We start from the raw sequence: 23,560 nt of genomic DNA, 5'->3' as shown, positions 1-23,560 counted from the left end.
ACCGACCTTGCTTACGAACTCGACACCGCCTTTGATCTCCAGCCCCGGCCAACGACTTGCCATTCCCGCCTGTCTCCGAACTTCCTCGCCAGGCACGGAGGTGCCACTTCCGCACCGCTCGCTCCTTTTGTCCGTCAGCCATCGGATCGTGGAAGCGAGCCCTACTCTCCCTCTTTTTCAATAAAAACTGAGAAAACGAGCGCTATCGGGTCCTGTGTCCGTTTCTGGTCTGTGACACCCATTGACACTAAAAGGTCGGAGATCGTAGAAAAAGTATTATCTTGCAGAGAAATAGCGACTGTTTTTAGTCAACAACAAAAAACTCGTTCTTTTGATAGGCGCTGGATTTCTTCCTTTGAAGGTCATGGAAAAATGGCTTGAAAAGTGCTTGAATCTGGCCATAAAAAAGATGTACGAACTTTGAAAATGAAACGGAGCGCCAGCGCCCAAAGTTGCGCCGGTCGACGCCTCCGACGTCGGAAACGGCAACCGCCATTGAAGCCGGGACTGGAAACCGACGCGATGGCCTTGACGCCTGAAAAGCGAAGCCGCGACATAAAAGAAGCCGGTTGACGCAAGCGACGGGTGGGTCAAAGGAAGCGGGGGGTCGTCATCGCACGCTTCTGCTTCTCGCGGTCGCTTCTTTTGGAAAAACGTGGGCGTGTCACGCCGTCGGTCGCCCTTTATAAGCCAGGCTCTTATTGCCGATCGGTCTGGTCGGAGACAGCCGCGGGAGCTCTCGCCGACTCCGTCATGACGTCTTTCTACAGGACGCTGCTCTTCTTACTGCCGCTGTTGTGCCGAGGATCTTCGGCCGTCATCACCGGGGTGAGTTCCGACACGCCCAACCGGAGGTCTCCGACCTTCTTCGGTATACCAATTAGCTCCCAGTTTAGTATCAATTTTTAAAAGAACAACCTATGTTAGTATGTTACCAATATGTTATTACCGGTCCACGGGCTCCTCAGGGGTCCTTAGGGGGCACACTGGTGTCTGTGGGCACCACGTTGGAGACCCCTGGCCCAGAAAAAAAACCCGGCCTCATTTCCGGTCGTCACCGTTTCCGCAGATACCAAATCCCGGCGAAATGTCTCGATATGAATGATGGAAAAAAAATTGCTCGGTTCCCACCTCCCTTGGCATCAAAGTTAAGCCTCAATAACTACATAACCCATCTTCCTGATCCCTAAAAACACAGTGATACGATAAGTAAGATGATATAGATGAAGTAAAATGTTAGTTTATGATGAGGAAGTGGCCATTATGGAGGTGTGTGTGTGTGTGGTGCAGGAGGAGTCAGGGAGACATGACTGTCGATGATAGAAAGCCACTTACTGTATACTTAACCTTCAGCCTCCCTCTCAATAAACCCATCAAGCTACCCTATTGTGATCACAAATGGAAAGAGATCTTTTCTAAACACAGCACATTTATCCACAAACAATCGGGTTTTCATGTTTGGTATTGACGGTGTTAACGGATTTTATACATTTGACTGTAAAGGATTTTATACGATCGACTCAGTTTAATGCAATGAAGATTTTGACCGAGTGGGCTTTAGTTCAATGTACAAGGTCAGGGGAGGCTGTGTGGAAGATGTTTTGTCTAGGACATTTCGGATAACAGGAGGCCCGTGCTGACGCGGGACGACCGGAGATCGTTGGCCGCAAACAACGGCTTGGCACGCCCACGGGAGGAGCCGAGACGCCATCTGGGGGGGAGATGTCGGCCAATAAGAGAAAGGACTTCGGAAGAAGGCTTCCCACACAGACTCCAACGTCACGACTTTGGCCGTCTCCCGAGTACACTTAGTTCTTCTGTTAGGAAAAATAAACACCCGCCCCCGTGTGAAAGGCCATCCTGGTCATTTTTTTTCTCACAAGAAACGAGCGCGCATGATTGTTGGATGAATGTAGGTTGTGTTTGGTGAATGCAGTCAGATAACTCATTTGAACAATTTGGTAAACGCTCCATTTTGATCGTTAATTCCCAACAGGACTTATTTGAACAGTTTTTACACCTGAACCAACTCGCCACGCTTTACAAACGCTATAGAGAGCATTCGGTTTGCATTTCTTTACAAGAATCGGACCCGGAGACCTGTTTCTTTTTTCGACATACTTTTGGGTGGGCCGGATGAAATGTTTGACTTGCCACTCGGTGTGCTTTTGTGTGCAGGCTTGCTCGAAGGACTGGCAGTGCGGCGGAGGATCCTGTTGCGCCGTCAGTTTGTGGCTGGGCAGCCTCCGCATGTGTACCCCCATGGGGTCGGAGGGCGACGAGTGCCACCCCATGAGCCACAAGGTCAGTCGGACCCCCCGCCGCCCCCCTAGTGCAATGTTTTTCCACCTTCTTTGAGCCCAGGCTCCTTTCTGGGAATTCAAACATTTGAAGGCGGCCCATTGACGGATTCTCGCTTGCCACCGGGCAAGTACAACTCAGTGGCGCCCAGGCCAACTTCTTTTTCCCCCGTCTCGAAACGATACGTATATCGAAAATTCCGGCTCGATCGGGAATGCTAGCGATGTATCCCTTTCGGAATGAATAGTCCCAGATTTTTCCTATTGAATTTCATTCCAGGGGTATGTAAGTATGTGCAAAAGGCATGCGAATGAGCGCATGCTAACCAACAGATGCTAATGACTACACGCTAACGCCCCTATACAGTGGAACCCGGGTTCTCGACCATAATCCGTTCCAGAACCCTGTTCGAGAACCGATTTGTTCAATCACCGAAATCGATTTTCCCATTAAAAATAATGTAAATCGTTTTAATCCGTTCCAACACCCTGAATGTTTACCAGGAATGTTTAACGTAAACATGAAGCTAACCCAGGCTAATCGTACGTTCGCGTTAGCGTCATCTTCCGTACGAAAGATTACGCTAACACGAACGTGTAAAAAAAAAAAAAAGATAAAGAAAAGAATTATGAATAGGATTTCTTACTTTGTGGTGGTCAGCAGAAGGCGCATGCTGTATTCCCTTAGCAAGATCGGAAACTCACACACCTCTTTCATATTTAGCTATTATGTCTTTCTTAAAGGCAATAGTTGTACGAACAACTTATCTTTTTTCACCTGTCCCGCTTGCACCGACCTTCTTCGGAGGCATAGTTAGGGGCTAAAACACTCCGTTCACCGATATTAAAAGCGAAAGCAAAAAGAGGCAAGTGCGCAGTTGGTCACGAGGGGTGGGGGCCATCTACATCATCTACACCCGTACGCCGCTCAGCATCGCACTCTAGCGTACGCACTCAGGCATTACCAGCGTTCGAACTCCGAATTTTTGACCGAACAGCGAAGCAAGAATTTCTCTACATTTTTGGTCGAACACCGATTTGTTCGAACTGAGAGGCGTTCGAAAACCGAGGTTCCACTGTATGCTAGAGAGTAGATGCTAATGAGTCATGCTAACGCCCGCATGCTAACGGAAACATGCTCACAAATAGATGCTAAGGGCTGCTACATATGAACTGCTACATGCTAATTGGTCTTGCTAACGGCTACATGCTAACAGTTGGATGCTAATGGGTTGATGCTAAGAATCATGATAACACCTACATGCTTATGATTTATTCTAATGGTTGCATGCCAACAGGTGGATGCTAACAGCCACATGCTAAAAAGCTCATGCTAGCGACGACGTGCTAACCACTTTAATGGAGGAATCCAGCCTCACCTCTCACGATGGCCACGGGAATTGTCTGGTTTTATTTGAAACCTTAAGTGACGTGGCCTCATTGGACAATACAAAGTTGTTCTTATCATGTGTAGTCACTCTGGCTCATGAATTTCATATATTTATATTATTCCAATTGTACTATATTTTGGTCTTTTTTCTTTAAAAAAAACAAAACCGGAAACAAGCAAAAATGATTTTTTTTCCATGTGTATTCCTGTATATTCTATTCTTGTCTATTCCTGTGCAGTCAGCTCTACTCTATTCTGTCCTATTTCTTACTGTTCTTTCCTGACTATTCTATTCAATTCTTGTCCATTCCTGTCTCTTCTGTTCTTGTCTATTCTATTCTATTGTTGCATTCTTGTCTGTTGTGTTCCTTTTCGTCCTATTAATGTCACAAGCCAGAAACGGAGACAGGACCCAATAGCGTTTGTTTTACTCAGTTTTATTGAGGAAGAGAGCAGTGCTTGCATCCACGATCTGATGATTGTCGGACACGGGTAGCTGATGTTAGGAACGCGGAAGTGGCACTTCCGTGTTAAGTGAGGATCGTCGTGGGCGGCGGGAAAGCGGGTCGATAGCCGGAACGGAGGAGCAAGGGCAGTAAGGAGTCCAGAAAAGAGGTCGGCAACAGGTATAGGGCAGGAAGCAGGGCAAAACAGGTCGATGGCCGGGACGGGAGAGCAAAGCAGAAACGGGTCCAGAAACAGGTCAGCAACAGGTAACAGGCAGGAGAAAACAGGGCATTGTCGGAAGGTACAGAGCTTGCCTAGCAAAAGCGTAGGTTCGCACGATGGTCTGACAGCTTCCTCTTGGAAGCCGGGGGTTTAAAAAGAGTCCGGGAACCAATCAGCGAACAGGGCTGTTGGCGCATTCGCATCCGAATCAGCAATCATGACAATTATATTCTTATCCATTCCATTCTATTGATGCCCAGGATCTTCTATAGTATTCTACTCAATGGCGTGTTTGTCGTTTTCAGGTTCCTTTCGAGGGCAAGCGTCTCCATCACAGCTGCCCGTGCCTGCCCAACCTGGCGTGCGTCCCCATGGAGACGGGACCCCCCAAATGTCTCCCGTCTTCTTTCCCCCGAGAGCCGGACTACACCTGATGCGGCCCCCCCACTCCGATGAGGGTCCGGGGCGTCGACGCTCGACGAATGAACGGAGCCTTTATTTTGCATGACGGGATTTGAAGGCCAGGTCGCGTGAAACGGAGTCGACGCCGTCGACTTTGAATTCGATCGTCTCGATTGTCTTTGATAACGAGGTCGTCGATTTGATCCGGAATCTGCACAATTGTATGCCGCGGCTTCACACTTTGAGTTTTCCGATGCCGTTTGAAAATGAATAAAAGCACAAAAGCAGCAAACAACCAGTTCCTACACCGTTTTCAGTTCATGCTCTTTTCAAGGTGATATTTTTCAATACCTTTAATAAATCCAGCTCCGATCAAAACAATCTTTTTTCTTTGTTGACTTTGATGTCTAAAATAAAGTGCCCGCCTTGCTGCTAGCACATACAGTGTCCAATTTTGAGCTGTAGCTATTTATGATCTAGGCTCTTTGTATCAATGGGGGCTGCTCTAAACTGACATGAATTCTGCCATTCTGCCTCAACAATGCATGCGCAGTTACAATACGTCACACTTATTTGCACAATAACATCATTTATCATTATCATCATCGGTGGCCCTGGGGGTATGGCGCCCGCTCCGAGACTGGGAGGTCGCTGGTTCAAGCCTCGGCCGAGTCATACCTAAGACTTAAACATTGGTACCCGTTGCCTCCCTGCTTGGCGTTCAGCATTAGGGGTTGGAATTGGGGGGTTGTCTCACCTAATGACTCCCAACACCTCAGTTGGGTAAGTGAGGGGGCTGGGAATCCCTTCCTCTGAATCAATCTACCAAAAAGAGTCAGAAACAACTCTAGCCACCACCAATATATATATATATATATATATATATATATATATATATATATATATATATTTGTTTTTGTTTTCATAGCACTTAGTTAGTATTTTGCTCAATTATGATTTGGTTAAAATTTTTGCTTGTAGTGATCATTGATCCAGTGTATGTTGGCGTTGCAACTTTGCCTATTTGTTTCAGAAGCTTCTCTTCAGTTTGTTTGTTGTGATCTGAACTTTGAAGCGGTTGTGAAAGATACCAAAAAAAAACAGTCCTCTTGGAAGGAGAAAAGATGCTCGACTCGGGAGGAATAATTTGGTCGAAAATAGGCAACGACTCGCCACAAAAACAACTATAGATGGCGATCGATACGTTATAGTTACTTTCATTCACTAAAATCTGTGAGCTTTGAAAGAAAACCTACTTTTCGAACACACAATAAAACCGAATAGAGTGACACTTCTTCGTAGAACGCTCGCTGAAGCGCGTGTGACGTTTCATGATGGGAATTCGTTTCTTTTTAGAGAAGCGGCTTTATCGGCAAGCTCTTTTGGCTTTTAAGCATATTGTTTCTCATGCTTTGATCCATTCACGGCCAACTGTTATGTAACATTGTGCTCGAAATGACTTTAAATGAGGAGAAATGAAACAAAAAAATCAAACAAAAAAGGGGAAAAAATAAAGTAAAAAAATTGAATCAAGCCAGAAAAAGAACACCTACTTTCAAAATGGAAAAATGAAGCAATAAATAAAAAAGAAGGGAAAAAAGAGAAAATCACCAGAAAAATAAGGAAAGTTATAATGTAACGATATGTACAGAAGGAATTAATCATTCCTAGAATTTTTGTTATAACACTACTATATATTTTCACTTTCCAGTGTCAAGAACCGGAACAGGAGGAGAACCCAAATGCGTGACGTTTCTCACACAAGCCTTTTTTTTTTTACAGAAAATGGGGAGTCATGCACGTTAGGCAGCGGTCCAGCGTGGAATGACAGGAAGCCAGAGGCTGACGAAATCGATACCAATTGCCTGAGCAGATATCAGACAGGCGGGACGGACAGGATTGATATCAAAACTTGATATCGAAATCAAACAGGACAAACTAGACGGGAACGGAATTGGAGATCGATATTACAGGAAGAAATAGGCGGGACAAAATACCGGACAGGAAACACAAGCAGGAAAGCGTACGGAGTCAAAACACACGTCTTGCGGGGCAGAGGTTCGTTGACGGACTGACAAAGGGTGAGTGAGAGCACTGAGCTTAAATAGGAGGAAAGCTCTTAAGCTAAAACGGCTTCCGCTTACTTCAAAGAGTCGTCTCATTAAGGCGTTTCGTTCGCGAATTACAAATGACTGGTGACGTCACGATGGGTGAACGGAAACCGGAAAAGCGTTTGCGGAGGAGCAGCAAAACCTGGACCCGGTTTCATCGGAGAGAAAAAAAAGCCAGATTTGCCAAGTTCCGAACCGGTTCCGATGGCGGACCTCCAGACGGAGAGCGGAGCCGCAAAATGCATCGACATCGACGAGGAAGCGCTGGAAAAGCTGACGAAGAGCGACGCAAGCGCCGGCTTGCTGCCTTTGCACTCGCCCTGGACCTTCTGGCTGGACAGGTGGGTTCTTGGGTCCGAATTCTGCTCAAGTTAAGAGCTAAAGGCCTCCTGAATGTGTCCTTCCGTTCCCTGGGCTGCTGATGAGCCTGCCAAGTTGTCCTTGTCCCAAAGGGTCTCCGCTGCAGTGCTTCTCAATCCGTTTCTGTCTCACCCCCCTAGGAAGAAGAAAACCTCTCACATCACCCTCCCCCGCGACTATAAATAGTCCAATTTCATACCTGTGAACCTCAACTCATAGGTCCATGTATTGATGGTTGCAATTCCCCTTCTGAAGCTAACAACACCACGCGGCACCTATTTACTCACAGCCAGACTGACGACCTAGAATCTGCCATAATAAAGCAATCATTGTTTGCAACAAGATTAAACATGACACTCCACGGTAAAACATCTAGAGACTTTTAAGAGTAAAAAGATCAAATCATTTAGAATAAATAGGCAAAAAAACAACAACAATTTCAATTTAGTGCTTAACAGAACAGCGCATTGTAACAATAGTACAATTTATCAGCAGCAATTCTAAAACAACAACATAATTCACGTGGAATGTAAAAATATCCTCACAGGTTTGTATGATGGTATCTTTCCAATTTTTCATCAACAACAAAAATAGAAAAGAAAAATGGTAGCCATGATGTTGTTACTGTTTTGTGAGTTTGTTGATGCTCTTTCATTTTTCTTCCTTCATCTGAGACACATTCTTATGGACCGAGATTTTTTTTCTCTACACGTCTGCTGCGTCTCTACATTCCAGTGCAAAAGATACTCAGATAAGCTTTCTTTTTGGGACATAAGTCTCAAGACCTTATCGTTTTAGAACGGGAAATCCATTTGGAATATTAGAATTCGGATTGCATTCTTTGCACTCGCGGATAAACACACAATAAAGACTTGAAATACAAAAAAAGAAGATTAAAAAAAAGTCAGGATGAAAAGCGAACAAGCGATTGATGACCTCCCTGTTTGCCTTTTTTCTCTTGTTGCATAAGCACAAAGTAACACAGAACAATTCATGATACACTCTTCCTCTGTTACTCTCTTATTCCATCCATGATCTGCATCGCTTTATCCTCAGTAGGGTCGCGGGGGTGCTGGAGCCCATTCCAAGCATCTTCGGGCAGTGGGCAGGGGACACCCTCAACTGCTTGCCAGCCAATCGCAGGGCACACAGAGACAATCGCTCATTCCCACCTAGGGACAATTTGGACCGGCCCATCAACCTGAAATGCGTGTTTTTGGCATGTGGGGGGAAACCCACGCAAGAACGGGGAGAACATGCAAACTCTGCACAGGAGGTTCGATCTCATGACCTCAGAACTGTGCCGCGCATGCGCTGACCACTGCGCCGCCGTGCTGCCCTACTCTCTTAATACACTCTTCAAATTTGGCATATGTGACATCCCGCTGCAGGGGTCAGGAACCTTTTTGTCCCAAAAGCAAACCATATTTGGATTTTTTTTCCGAGAGAGTCACTCCATATATTGGAAGACAAAATTCAACAAAAGCCCTAAACCTGCCCAATGATTCCCAATATGGTCGTTAGCCCTCCCCTTTCAATGGACACCCTTTCCACATTGAGGGTCTGTTCATGCTAGTTTCATTCACGCTCAAAGCGCAAACTTACATTTGTCTTCCTCCACCTTTCTCACTCTTACCTTGACTGCTCTGGCGCCCCCTGGCGGCCGTCAAAAAAAAAAAGCATCAGTTAGCCCTATCATTGCATAAGCCGCAGGGAAAAAAGCCGCGGCTTATCGTCCAACTGTCAGGTAACAGTATGTTAAGTGTGCTCATTTTATTTGCTCTCCGGGCCATTTGGACTCAAGAAATGAGCCATACTTGGCTCGCGAGCCATATAGATAGATAGATAGATAGATATGTTGATGGTTTTGGTACATGCACCAAACATGATATATGTTTTTCGTCCACATGGCGGCAGCGTGGGGGGAAATGAATGGCCTTGAAGCCCACGCGTGTGCGTGGAGCATTTTCCTGTCCGGGGCTTCGTTTTGATGCGGCCCCACCATTTAAGAGTCGCGGGCCCGTGGCCCTCGGGGTCCACCCCATGCTAAGAAGAGAGTCCTCGCGACAAACCTCCACAGGTGAAATCCCATTTGACGTGACGTGTGTTGCAGGTCTTTGCCGGGAACCACCGCCGCCGAATGCGAATCCAACCTGAAGAAGATTTACACCGTGCAGAACGTTCAGGTACTTTCTTTTCAGCGCTCGCGCCGCAGACGCTAATACGTTTTTTTCGTTTTTTCGTTCATCACCCGCCATTCAAATTCGCTCTCCGGACTCTGTCGGTTTCGTGCCGATGAGCCGAATGCCTTGCACTTGGGCAGGGGTGGGAAGCGCCTACCCGAGGACGTTCTCCGCCCGCGCCAAAAAAAAAAACGGATAGGGTAAAATGACTTAGCAAGAGAAAAAAGAAAGAAAATAACAAAAGGGTAAAAAAAAAACAGGAACAATTAGGACAACGCAGGAAAATAGAAAAATATTGGGAAAAAAAGAATCAAAAGAAGAAAAATATAAAAGCGAGTAATAAAGGAGAAAGAAAGAAACAAAAAATAAAAGGAAGAATAGAGAAAAAAAGAAGAAAACCAACAAGAATTTTTTTACAGCTAGGAAAAAAGAAAAGACAAAATGAAAATGAGGAAAAAGAAGTGAAAAAAAAACCAAGAAAAAAAAGAAACCAAAGAATAAGAAAATAAAACCAAGTTAAAAAGGAGCTAGAAAGAAACACAAAATAAAAGGAAGAATAGAGAAAAAAGAAGAAAACAAGCAAGACATTTTTCAAAGCTCAGGACACAAAAAGAAAATATGAAAATGAGGAAAAAGAAGTAAAAAAAACAAGGAGAAAAAATAAATAGTTAGGAAAAAAGGAAACCAAAGAATGAAAAAATAAAAGCAAGTTAAAAAGGAGCAAGAAAGAAACAAAATATAAAAGGAAGAATAGAGAAAGAGAAGAAAACAAGCAAGACATTTTTAAAGCTAGGGGGAAAAAGACAAAAGGAAAATGAGGAAAAAGAAGTAAAAACAAACAAGAAAAACAGGAAAATAAAAATATTTAGGAAAAAAAGGAAACCAAAGAAGAAGAAAATAATTTCACTTTTTCTGACCCCCTAAACTCCGAAAATCACCTTTGAGGTTTTCTTTGCTTTTAGGGGTGTGATGTCATTGAAATGGGGAAGGCAATTCCCTGCATTTTATAATGGAATGCGTCCATCCGCTGCATTTTCACAGCTAAATCGAGAAACTTGATGGAATTGGTACGAGACGGTCAAAGTCAACCACGTTCAAAGGAAGAGAAAGTGCTGCAGGAATACAGAGAAAACACTTGATAGATGAATAGATAGATAGATAAATAGATAGATAGTTAATTCATCCCCGTAGAGAAATTCAAACTTCCAGCAGTATCCTTGTGTTGACAAATAAAATAATAAAATAAAAGATATAGAATAAAAAATACCCAATATAACCTGTTGATATAGAGTATTTAAATAATGCTACGGAAAATACACATGGTCATAAAAAAAGTGTCATATGCAAATGTGGGGGTGGGGTTTCATGTGGGCTTTTAGAATAGAATAGAATAGAATATACCTTTATTGTCATTGTTACAAATGGGCTAACATATTGTGACAACGAAATTGGGCATGACACTCCAGTTTTACACATAGTGAGGGTATGAGCAAGAAGATAAAGGAACAGAGAAGATAATGTTATAAAACAAGGGGAATAAGGCTATAGTTATAATTTACATGGTATTTACACAACAATGTCAGCATGTGGGATGTTACATACAGGGTTGTCGTGATAACGTTGTATCGTAACGGTTGTGCAATATTGCATTTGGTGCAAAGTCATCATGGTGCAAAAATAGTCCGCATATACATTGGTGCAAGCATAGACATCATAGTACTTCCCCGGGTGGAGTTAAAGAGCCTCGTGGCATGAGAAAGAAATCATCTCCTCAGTCTGTGCGTGGAACTGTGACAGCAGTCTATTTGAACATAAATCAAAGTAAGAAGAAATACACGAAAGATTCACGGGATTCTCAATACAATATATATCATTGGGAACGTTGATCATATTCAAAGAACCCAAAAAAACAAATTCGTGAACCACATTTTGAAAAGCGGGTTTACATTTTGGCGGATACAAATTTAGCCAATTATCAAAGTGAATGGATTGCGCTTTTTTTCGTTTTTTTGTTTCGTATAATTAGTCAAACGTAATATGATCTTTTAGATAAGGTGGTCTTATGCATTTGCAGGTCTATAGCCTAGATTTCGACTTATTTTTCTTTCAATCATCTGAGAAAAACATTTTGATCCGAATATTCCGTTGTCGTGTGCATTCTTTTTCTGTCTTTTCTAAACTTCATGATTTGAACATAGTAGGAATGGTAAATGTTCTGTATTTATATAGCGCCGGGAATCGAACCTGCCACCTCTTGATCCCGAGACGAGCGCTCTACCTCCTGAGCTAATGCCGCCCACCATGAAATATACATATTTAATTGAACATACTCCAAATTCCTACAGAAATTGCACAAAACTGCCCTGTCTAAATCAGTAGAAACAAAAATCAGTAAATAGACTGTATTTTAAGGACAGACAAATCAACAATCAAAATAGTTGAGCTGGTGAGGGATGGGCACCGTTAGGCTGTGCTTGCCCAAGACACACCACGGGAAGAGTGGTTAAGGGATCTAAAGACCCAAGCAAGCAAAGATTTCGCGTCCGTGTAAAGCGGTGCTTCTCAAGTATTTCTTGTCAAACAACTCCGTAATGACCCTAAGCATGCTAATGTGGTGGGGGGCTTAACCATCCTAGATTTTTGTAGTATTTCTCTATTTTTGTGGTCATTCTGTAGTATTTCTGCAGAATTTTGATACTACCACCCGATAATGTGTTTTTTAAAAATCCGAATCATCGGTTCGCGGAAAGTAGGACGGACGGATCCGAGGATTTTCCGATGACGTACGCACGGAGCCGCGACCCCGGCTTTTTCGGAAACCCGTCAAAGAGACTTTTGGATATTTCGGCGAATTCTGCAAATATCGGACACGGTGTCGTGTTTACCGTTGAAGCGGCGCAGGAGACGTTTTTGCCCGCGCTCGTCGCGAAACCGGCCTCCCCGGACGGACTTTTCCCTCCGGACGGCCAAAGAAAATCCCTAAGTTCTCTTCCTTCCTTCCTTTGATTGTGTTTTTGTCTTCTCGCAGCTCTTCTGGAGCGTATACAACAACATCCCGGAGGTGACGGCGCTTCCCTTGAGATGCAGCTATCACCTCATGCGGGGAGAACGCAGGCCCTTGTGGTACGTCTTACACTCCGGATTTTGACTTCCTTCCATTTTCTTCTTCCGCCTTCCCTCGCTATCGTTTACCGGGTATCGTCCCCGTTCGATCGCTCGCTATCTACGTGAAGACGAGGCGGTGTCACCCCGGGCACATAGATTTCCATCTGCTGCAGGGACCTCCAACTTTTGGACTAGCGTGTGACGTCATCCACTCCGCTGTTGCTAACTACAACACAGCACCCCGAGGCCATCCTGTTCATCTGTTAATAAACAAAAGGATCCTGCTGGAAGTGGGAATTTCCCAAAAGGGATGAATAAAGTATCTATCTATCTATCTATCTATCTATCTATCTATCTATCTATCTATCTATCTATCTATCTATCTATCTATCTATCTATCTATCTATCTATCTATCTATCTATCTATCTATCTATCTATCTATCTATCTATCTATCTATCTATCTATCTATCTATCTATCTATCTATCTATCTATCTATCTATCTATCTATCTATCTATCTATCTATCTATCTATCTAGACATCTGTCTAGACAGATGTCTAGACCACTGGCATCAAACAGGCGGCCCGCCAAATCAGGCCCGCTAAGGGATTGAATCCGGCCTGCGAGACAACACTCAAAGAAGCGCAAGAGAAAAACGAGCTGCAGGTTGAAATAGGTCAACTTGATGTTGCCAAAGCCTCAAACAAAGACACCGTACTTGTATTTCTTTCTCTCTCTCTCTCTCTCTCTTTCTTTTTCATCCCTTTTGTCCCACTCTCTGTCTCTGTCTCTTTCACTCTCTTTGTCTCTCTTTTTCTCTTCCTTTGTTGCTCTTTGTTTCTTTCTCTCTCTGTGTCTTTTTAACCTATTTTGCTCTAACTTCCTTTTTTCCTTTTCTCTTTCTCTCTTCCTACCCTTTGCGCTTTATTTTCTCTTTTCTCTCCTTCTGTCTTTCTATTTCTCTTTGGATTTCTTTCTTCCTCACCTTTCTTTTCCCCCTCTCCCACGACTTTTTATCTTTTGTTTCTCACGCTCTCTCCCTCTCTCTCTTTTTCTTTGTCCAGCCCTCTCTCCTTTTCCCTCCCTCTTTCTCTTATTTCTTCATCTCTCTTTTTCTTTCTCTTTAATCTACGAGTCCGGCTCCCGACAGAATGTTTGTTCTATCGTGTGGCCCCCGAGTTCAAACGAGTTTGACACCCCTGGTCTAGACATTTGTGTAGGCCTCTATCTATCTATCTATCTATCTATCTATCTATCTATCTATCTATCTATCTATCTATCTATCTATCTATCTATCTATCTATCTATCTATCTATCTATCTATCTATCTATCTATCTATCTATCTATCTATCTATCTATCTATCTATCTATCTAGACATCTGTGTAGACATCTAGACATCTAACTATCAATTTCTCCTTTGAACAGTACTGTAAAAATTGGAGAATCGTCCTTGAAATTCCTCAAAATGGGCTGGAATTCAGCGGTTCTAAAAAAGGTGTTCGAACCCCGGTGACGCACTGGTGACTTTTTGTCCAACCTAAGCCGGATTGTCGTCTTTTCGGTGATTTTTTTGAAGACGTCGACGTGATTTTCTACTCTTCTTCTGTTTTTTTGCCTCGGACAGGGAAGAGGAGAGCAATGCCAACGGCGGCGTCTGGAAGATGAAAGTGTCCAAAGAAGGCACCGTAAGTCTTCTCACCAACGGCCGGCTTTCTGAATCCGACCTAAAGGTTTCCCGGTTTTCTCCCGGTTTTGCTTCAGTCTGCCGTCTGGAAAGAATTGTTGCTGGCCACCATCGGGGAGCAGTTTGCCGACGTTTGCGTCTCGGGTACGGCCCGCAAAAGTCCACCTTTTGCCCGTCCTGAACACATCCAGCTTTCTTTTTGGGTTTCTATCAGGAGACGAGGTCGTGGGCGTGAGCGTGAGCGTCCGGGATCGTGAAGACGTGGTCCAAGTCTGGAATAAAGACGCCTCGCTGGCCGAGCGAGCCACCGTCTTGGCTAAAATCAACCAACTTCTGCCCGCCATTTCTTTTAAAGCGGTATTTTATAAATGTGAGTACTGTTGGGAATTCATGATCAAAATGGAGCGTTTACCAAATTGTTCGAATGAGTTATCTGACACCATTAACCGAACGCAACCTACATTCGTCCAAAAATGTATGCGTGCTTGTTAAGAGAAAATGACCTGGAGCCGGCATTTGTACACGGGGGCGGATTTATTCACAACATCAGAACTAAGTGTAAAACAGGAGACGGCTGAAGTGACGTTGGAGTGTGTGTGAACCCCTCTTCTGAAGTCCTTTAGCTTTTTCTTATTGGCCCACGTCTCCCTGCAAGGTGGTGTGCCGGCTCCTCCCATGGGCGTGCCAAGCAGTTGTGTGCGCGCCTTGATGTCTAGCTTCCCAAAACCACATCGCCTGCCGTCCTGCGTCAGCAAATCCACGAGTCCTGTGATCAAAATTCCCTGGACAAAATATTCAGCATTTCGAACAGCCTGCCCTGACCTAGTACTGAACTAAAGCCCAATCAGTGAAAATCTTCATTGCATTATGAGTCAATCGTATAAAATCCTTTATAGTCAAATGTATAAAATCCTTTAGTACCATGTTTTGTCTGATTTCTCTTCTCGGATGCGGCTTTCGTTGGCGTTTTCCTCCGCCGCAGTAGTAAATAGGTGCTTATTTTAGTAGACGAGGAAGCCCGCTTCTGGAAATCTGGTGTGGCTTGTACCAAGACACAACCCAATGTCCTTTTTACATTTGAGCATGCGGATTTGGATCAAACGCTCTCTGCAGTCTGGAATTTATCGTCGCTGTTCCTGCCTGTGAAATTTTGGATTGACTGTTCCGAACCTATACAATATCGGAAGGCGGCCTGATTTTCAATCCTGGTTTCTCATTTCGCAGCTCACATGGAACACCACGCCTTCGAAGGAGGACGTTCGAGGCACTAGACCAGAAGAGCAGAGGAGGACGCCAGAGAACAAGAACTCTATTTTCCCAACGCCGACGACTGATGCCTTGATTTTGTTAGCTCTGTGTTGGGGGTCCCCAGGACCGAGTTTATACGCGTACGTTTCTTTTCGATCAAGTCAGCTGCTAGCGCAAGGGGTCGGAACCTATTTTGACCCAAAGAGCCATAAAAGCAAAAACATTTTGATTTTTGAGAGATAAAGCTATACTATATATTTTGAGACAACTTTTAGAAAAGCCGCCTGACCCGCTCTCCCTAAAAAAGCCTATTTTTCCAGCGCATTTTATTCACGATTTGATAACTATGCCGGAGGCTCATTTTGACCTTCATTTGGTGACTGAAGTTTCCAAACAAGGAACAAGCACAGTTCTTTTATAAATACGTCACAAAAAAACTGCAAACAAAAAGTTTACAGATGTATTTCCCTACATGGGGCACGTGTGAAAGAGAGGGGAGTGTGCTGTGTGTGCTTAGCTCCGCCCACCCAATCCAATTGCTCCGCCTGCTTGGCTAGCATTTGTGGGTAAAACAGGTTGTTTTGTGGGTTTTTTATCATAAAGAGTCTCAACAGCAAACATTCACGGTTCTATGAGCTTCAATTTAAAAGATTTTTCAGCGATTTCGAGTCAAAACGGGGTCTGTTGGTGTGACACCTTGACTGTAAACTGTAGCTAAAACTAAAAGACTGAACGGTGTCAATGATTCAAGTGGCTTTGCTTTGCACGCACCAAACCCGACATTCAGCATATCTGAATTGAAACACGATGGCCGAATATACGTTCGTAGCATTTTATATCTGAGCCGTATGTGAAAAAAGCATATATGGCTCGCAAACCATACGTTTCCCACCCCCGTGCCTAGTGTCTTTGCCAGCACTTTCACTTTCAATTCCTATGATCGGAAGGAAAATGTCTATTTTCAAGGCGCAATTTTGCATCTTCCTCAGTTGCAAGTCACACGGAGATGCGTTTCTTCGCATGTTAAGTCCTCAAACTCGTTGATTTCCACTTCTACGAGTACACCAACGCTGTTTTTCCTTTTTTTTGAGGAGAAATTCACACCTGTATGGCGACGTGTTTTGTGACTCAGAAGGCAAAATATTGTGCAAAGTTTAGATCTCGTTTTGCTGTCATTTTATTTCGTCAAATGTAAATTAAAATATGCAAACTCGTTTTGTTGTCAAACTTTTGGACTATCGTGTGACATCATCCACTCCGCTGTGGCTAAACTACAACACAGCACCCCGAGGCCATCCTGTTCATCTGTTAATAAACAACAAAGGAATTGCCCTACGGGGATGAATAAAGAATATTGATCTATATCTATCTATCTAGACATCTATCTATCTAATAGAGATGTCACTAAAAAGTCGAGTTTAAAAGCCAAATTTTCTGCATGATGGATTTGTGAGGAAGTTTCTTGACTTTGATCCATAGAAATCATCATGATTAATCATCAGAAGTGTGCTGAAAACGCTGAAACCAGGAAGGCAGCTGGCCCGGATGGAGTACCAGGGGCAAAGCAGCTAGCCCACCCTGCCTCAAGTCCTCCAGCATCATCCCCATCCCCAAAAAGGCATCAGTGATCGGCCTAATTGACTACAGGCCTGTCCAGCACATCAAAGGTTCCCCACCTCCCACACTGGACCGTCATCAGTTTGCCTACAGGACACACTGCTCCACTGATGCTGCAATAAACCTAATTTTTAAAGGAAAAACACAGGAGCTATGTAAAAACTCTCTTCTTGGACTTCAGCTCTGCACCTGACACCGTTGTCCTGGAGATACTGCTGAAAAAACTTTCAACTGAGGCTCTCCTCCTTCTGCATCATTGACCTTCTCTCCAACCGACCAAAGGCTATGAAACTCGCCCGCTAGGTCTCTTGAGCACCGAAGACCCCGAAGGAATTGTTCTGAGCCCTCTACTGTTCACCCTGAATACCTTGGACTGTACATGAACCCACCCCACCTACACCATTGTGAAGTTCGCTGACCACACCACCTTGGTGGCACTCATCTCGGGTGAAATTGAGAAGGCATACAGGAAGGAGGTGGAGATGCTGGCGATGTGTTGTACAATACTAAATCACACAAAAACTAAGGTGGCAAGCACGGACCCACTCATCATTAACGAAAAATGTGTAGAGAGAGTCCACTCTCTGGCTCCTGCAGGTGTACATCTCTCCTGGTCTGCCAAGACCAAGGGTATGGTGAGGAAGCCCCAGGAAAGACTTCCCTTACTGAGGCTCTTCAGGAGGAACAACATGGAACAGAAGTTGCTGGTGTCCTTCTACCACAAGGTGTTGTATGGCAAAACAAAGACAGCTTCTCCCCCAAGGCCATCACCTCCCTAAATTAACACACAAAACTGAAAATGTATATTGCGACGCGTTCATTTGCCGATGACAAGGAGATAAATCGAGCACGATCGCTCCCTTTGTTTTAAAAGTGTGCCGGGAGCACCCCTCGCCAGCCGGGGGCGCTGTCTCCTCACAATTGTCGAGGCCCGTGCAGCGGCTGCCAGCCTACCTCCACAAAAAAAAAGATTTAGAATTTGGAATCGTCTTTCTTGTCATTTATAACGTTGAGAAATGAGATTAGACATGACACTCCAGAAAAAAATGATGAAACTTCAGAGATACAGGCAAAAATGAAATACATTTGTTTTAAATCGCTACCTTGGCCAAAGAAAATGGAAAGAAAGGATTCTGCCTTCCACCTTCATCAAGGACACAAATGAAATCAATGTGGCTTAACATGTTCAACATTTTCTTCCTTCGGTAAGGAAAATCTTTGATATAAGTTGCTTGGGAAAATAAAAGCTTCATTTCTCCATTAACAGATATTTGCAAACACATTTCTCAATAAGACGTTTGCAATATTTTGGGACCTCGACTCTTTCCTTCACGCCATGATGTCCAAATAATAAGTACTGTATTTTTCTTAGTGTAAAACATTTGCCAGAAATTCCAAAGGGCACTTTATAGTCTTGCACTTTATAGACCATAAATACGGTCAGAAATTCGTTTTTAAGATGAACTACTTCTACAAACCTTAACTATTTCTGAATACATCAAGTTAATTTCGTTTTGAAACCAGATGACGCTATATTATGTTTTATCAAAAAATATACGGTTTTAATGCTACTTATTTGAATATGCCTTGATCTTGTGATCTTGGCACAACACGGGTTGCTGGCTAGTTAAAATGTTATATTTGGGGATTTTTATGTTGTTTAATCCATATTTGACTGTTAGGGGAAGTGTATTAGTATTACAGGGTGTTGAGTTTTGTGTAGCAGAAAATGTAAGAGAAGTACCAGTATATCACCACTAGATGGCAAAGTCTCACAGAACAGACAAGGGTGCTTGGGCTAAGTCTCACAGGACCTCGCGTGATTTAATGAGACTTGCTCAAGAAATGATCCTTTATGTCAACAAGTAAATGGTGTCGTGTGAGACTGACATTTAGCATCTATTTTGAAGGTGAGATGTAGATACTGGTAACACACTGACTGTGGGGATGATAATAGGTGAAAATATATGTGTAAAGGTTGGTTTTGATGTCTGTAAACTTTATAAAAAGTGGAATAGTACGAGTGAGTCATCTGTTAGCTGCTATTTGTTGTTATAAGCCCTATTTGTGTTTATGCTAACGGTTAGCATAAGCAAGAAATAGGGCCTTGGGTGAGGTATGCTATGTTATGCTGGACTGGCTTAAGAGTGTATTGTGATGTTGATTTCTATATTTTGATACCAAACTACACAAGGTGGGTTGTTTTGGAAGGGACAGTTTTGGTGTTTTGTTAAATGATTCTTGAAAAGTTCCAATTGATGGCAATGTTATTTTGTATTGAAATGTTAAAGGGATCTCGCGTGATTTAATGAGACTTGCTCAATAAATGATCCTTAATGTCCACAATTAAATGGTGTTGTGAGAGACTGACAATTATCAGCCATTTTGCAGATGATGTAAAAAACAAAAATAAAAAAATATATATAAAACAAATGTGTAACACCCGCTGGAGCTAGACCATCCAACTGGGTCCCATTACATGCTTTTATAGTTTGAAATAGATGGTGCCGCAATTCATTTTAAAAATCAAATTAAAGTCTCGGTGGTTACATGACTGCAAATTGTGCCTGGAATGAATTTCTTGCAGTTGCCATTTCTGATCAATAAGTTTTGAACCAGGAGAAAAAAGTCATAGAGGAATCTTGAATCGAAGCCAATTGCACTCGAGCAAGTCAAGTGTACTCGTGACTCTCACAGACCCGGAAGAACAAAACCGTATCCCGATATTGATGCTTCTTTTGATCTCAAGGGCGTAGTTTTGGCATGGATGGAGGGGACGTGCCCCCACCCGTATCAATCATTGTTATCGTCCCTACCGATATGACGTCATCACTTAATAAATGCATGCACTCTTGATTATTCGATTTCTCTTATACTTGTTATTAACAGCCTTCATTGTCAAGCCCTATTTTTGTTGCCTTTTCCTTTTTTGGGATGCTCTTTTGTTCCCAATGATGTGTCCGTTCAATGTAAATGGTAAATAGACTGCATTTACATAGTCACTGAAGACCCAGCCCCCAAAACGCGTTACAATATACTCCACACTTACCCATTTACTCACACGATAGGAAGTCAGCCAACCTGCATATCGGAGGCATTAAGGGTAGAGTGTCTCGCCCAGTGTCTCGTTTTTAAGACATAGGTGAAGCAAATTGCATCGATTTGACATAAGACGGGGCTCACCTAGAAGCAGCTGACATGATTGTCCGGCATCTTGCTGCTGTGGCTACCCCAAAAAAGACAAAAGCCTCGAGGAAGGCCGGGCAAAAAATGAAAGAAAAATGGTGCTTTATGGTCAGTTTCCGTAGTTTGTATTCTTCCTTGTACTTTTTAGCACTCGTTTTCGATCGAGGGCAGCATGAGGCCGTTGTTTGCCCACTCCTGGTGTAAGCTATGGGTGTGGACAGTGTTGAATGTTCCTAAATAAAAAAAAATCACTCTGAACCTAAAATGGACCCTATCCCCGAATCATAAACACGATTCAATGGTGAGCCTTTGAAAGATCCTCAGCCCTCCAGTTGATGCACACCTTTATGCCGTTCATTGACTTGTCTGGCCCCTGTAAGATTGTTTTCCTACCACGTGGCCCTTTGAGCAAAAAATACTTTGACACCACCGATATAACATTACCCGAGTCTTTCTTTGAAACCCTGGTTTGCTGCAAACCTCAAATACTTGCTGTCATGTGCCTGGTTATCCACTAGAGAACAGCCTACACAAGGATACAATTGAAATCTTTCCAAAGGTCATATACTCACCAGGGTTGCACGTACACCACAGCATCTCCATTGGATTTAAATCCGGACTTTGACATTGCCACTCGAGAACTTTCAGAGGTGGACTTGCTGGTGCGTATCGGTTCCTTTTCAGTCATTTTTCTGTCCTTTTTGGGTTGCCATTTGCTTGTCTTCCAGTCGGTTATTTTTGGGGTATTTTTTAATCCTTTTGGGGTGGATTTTCTCACCCTTCTATTGTGATTTTTCAGTCGCTTCTTGACACAACGTGGTCAGAATGGGATGAAACTGTTATGCCACTCAATATTCGCTGTCTGCCAATGAAACGATGCCCCTTCTGACCAGATTCTTCAAATACCACAGTTTGACTGATGTTTCTCTTTTACCAGCATGTCAGTCTGGATGGAGTCTATTAGCTGGCAGCTAACAAGGACATAAGGCAAAAATGATCCATTAGATCCTCATTTAACTTCTTCAAATTTCAGGGATGAACCTTGTCCACCGTGGCCTGAGTCATTAGATTGAAGAGAAAAAAAATCCAAATGAATATGAAATCAAATACAACGTAAAGTGGGACAATAGTGACTGACCCAAACGTGTGACGTTCTCACACAAGCCTTTATTTTACGGGAAATGAGGAGTATTGCACGTTAGGCAGCGGTCTGGCGTGGAAGGATAGGAAGCCAGAGACCGATGGGATCGATTCCAATTGCCCGAGTTGATATCGGGCAGATGGGGTCCTCTGAGCGTTTACGACAGGATAGACAGGATAGCTAATGAATCAGGGTATCGACAAAACAGGACAAAAATAGACGGAAACAAAACTGGAAACCGAAAATAAACAGGACAAAATAAACAGGAACAATACCGGACAGGAGATACCAACAGGAACAAGACCGAGTCAAAACCCACGTCTTGCGGGGCAGAGGTTCGTTGACTGGCGGACAAAGGAAGCGTGACAGCGCTGAGCTTGAAATAGACAGAAAGCCAATCTTTTAACGGGCGGGGCCAATTGGGCGCCATGGCAACCGTGACACTGTTTGGCCATCCGGAATGCAAAACACAATACACGTGCAAATCTGTCAAGGAGCAAAACCAAGAAAAGTAGGCCGAGTTCTAGCCCAGGGGCCACTGGACCTAAAAGCGAGAATTGTCTAAACAGGTACAAAGTATCAAAGCAAACCTCAAATGAACCAAACAAAGACCAAAACGTACTCAATAAAATGCAGCCTTTTGTTTTCTTAGAAATCAATCACTTTTATGGCTTGGAATTTCCAGATGTTGTCAAGCATCCGACTGAAACAAGATGGCGTCGGATGAGCTTATTTCCTACCTCTGCGCTTCGAGCAACAAGAAGAATGGTGTTAAAGCGAAGATACACAAGAATGGCCCATCTAATAAGTGAGTGATGATTCTTTCTCCCCTGACATCTCTAGGAGCTTCGCCACGTCTCCTTTTAATCCCGCTGTTTGGCACAAAGTGGACCCAGTTATCTTATTCACTGTCATCACGTATAAATATGTTTCCAGGAGCAATGGTCCCTGCGAGCCAAAATTTAAAATCGCTTAATTTTGTTAAATTAAAAAAAATAATACTCTAAAGGCTTTGGCGCTGCCGATCAGTGAGTATCACATCTTTTGGAATGATTTCAGGATGATAAAATAGCACTGTACGGCGTAGTTGGATTTGATCAAATCTCTGTCCACTCATCGAGGAGCCCCCCCCTTTCTCCGTGATGCTTAGCTTTCTGTATTTAGCGATTGAGAGTGTGTGTTCGGCCCCCGAATGACCGATATCCTGTGATGACATCACTGTTGACGCATCGTTCGTGCAGACGTTCAGTGTTCTTGCACAAAAATGTCATTTAAAGTGCCCTTGTATTCGTAGAAAGCATTGTTTAGAAATTGGAAGTATTACGAATGCCAGTGAAAGTTGAATGAATGAATGAAAACTTTATTTCAAACATTAAAATTAAAACAGAACAAAAACAATAACTCAACATCAAAAAAATGTGACATAATAAGTTCGAAAATTGGTAGTAAGAAGCAGATGCTTCTATTCCCTACCCCTTCATCTTCCCTATGAAATACACCAATGATAATAACAACAATAGTAATAATATTAATAATAACAGTTATGATATAACAATAGCAACAACGACAACAAAGTTAACCATAGTTCTAGACGTACTGTTCCCAATCTCTCGTATCACCCATTTTCTTCATCTCTGTATTCCGCCAGTAATGATTTTTTGAACACGTGAATAGTTGGACATTGTTGGATCTCGTCTAGTAAATTGTTCCAAAGTTTGACTCCGCACACAGACACACACATACTTTTCCTGGTGGTTCTCACCTTTGGGATTTTGAATTCACGACAGCCCCTTAAATGATAATTTCCCTCTTTCCGAATGAATCATTTTTGGATTTTTTTCTGGCACTATGTTTTTGTTGACCTTAAATAGCAGTTGTGCAGGGAAAAAAATTATTAAATCATCCAATTTTAATAATTTGGACTGCAGGAATAAAACATGAGTATGATCTCGATATCCTACCCAGTGTGTGGTTCTAATTGCACGTTTTTGGAGGATTAAAAGGGGCCGGAGTCAACTTTTGTAATGATGGCCCCAGACTTGTGCACAAGATGTGAAGTATGGCAGAACGAGAGAACAATATCCTAAATACAATCTATTATAGTTTAAAATGAATTTGCCTTTATGAATTATTGAAATGTTTTTAGATACTTTAGTTTGT

The 23,560-nt window shown here is 43.2% G+C and overlaps 2 protein-coding genes across 2 annotated transcripts; both read left to right on the top strand.

Annotated features, from left to right (window-relative positions):
* The first annotated feature begins 753 nt into the window (after positions 1-753).
* Positions 754-4,793, top strand: prok2 (prokineticin 2). The gene is made up of 3 exons (XM_088339119.1): positions 754-828; positions 2,179-2,304; positions 4,665-4,793. The coding sequence occupies exons 1-3, from the start codon at positions 754-756 to the stop codon at positions 4,791-4,793; spliced, it is 330 nt and encodes a 109-aa protein (XP_088195245.1).
* Positions 4,794-6,967: 2,174 nt separating this feature from the next.
* LOC148364897 (eukaryotic translation initiation factor 4E type 3-like) lies at positions 6,968-16,670 on the top strand. The gene is made up of 7 exons (XM_088337302.1): positions 6,968-7,213; positions 9,346-9,418; positions 12,444-12,538; positions 14,149-14,209; positions 14,286-14,352; positions 14,423-14,578; positions 15,433-16,670. Exons 1-7 carry the CDS (start codon positions 7,077-7,079, stop codon positions 15,477-15,479), a joined length of 636 nt encoding a protein of 211 aa, XP_088193428.1. The 5' UTR covers positions 6,968-7,076; the 3' UTR covers positions 15,480-16,670.
* The last annotated feature ends 6,890 nt before the right edge of the window (positions 16,671-23,560 follow it).

Source organism: Urocampus carinirostris, chromosome 6 (assembly GCF_059441175.1).
Source record: "Urocampus carinirostris isolate Australia breed hairy pipefish chromosome 6, RoL_Ucar_1.0, whole genome shotgun sequence".
Lineage (NCBI taxonomy): Eukaryota > Metazoa > Chordata > Actinopteri > Syngnathiformes > Syngnathidae > Urocampus > Urocampus carinirostris.
This window is presented reverse-complemented; position numbering and strand designations above follow the sequence as displayed.

What these genes read in the sequence shown, in the direction of transcription:
- prok2 (XM_088339119.1), top strand. Translation starts at nt 754, where the DNA reads ATGACGTCTTTCTACAGGACGCTGCTCTTCTTACTGCCGCTGTTGTGC. An exon ending in CTTCGGCCGTCATCACCGGG is followed by an intron (nt 829 to 2,178) that starts GTGAGTTCCGAC and finishes TTTTGTGTGCAG; the next exon opens with GCTTGCTCGAAGGACTGGCA. An exon ending in GCCACCCCATGAGCCACAAG is followed by an intron (nt 2,305 to 4,664) that starts GTCAGTCGGACC and finishes TGTCGTTTTCAG; the next exon opens with GTTCCTTTCGAGGGCAAGCG.
- LOC148364897 (XM_088337302.1), top strand. Translation starts at nt 7,077, where the DNA reads ATGGCGGACCTCCAGACGGAGAGCGGAGCCGCAAAATGCATCGACATC. An exon ending in ACACCGTGCAGAACGTTCAG is followed by an intron (nt 9,419 to 12,443) that starts GTACTTTCTTTT and finishes GTCTTCTCGCAG; the next exon opens with CTCTTCTGGAGCGTATACAA. An exon ending in GGAGAACGCAGGCCCTTGTG is followed by an intron (nt 12,539 to 14,148) that starts GTACGTCTTACA and finishes TGCCTCGGACAG; the next exon opens with GGAAGAGGAGAGCAATGCCA.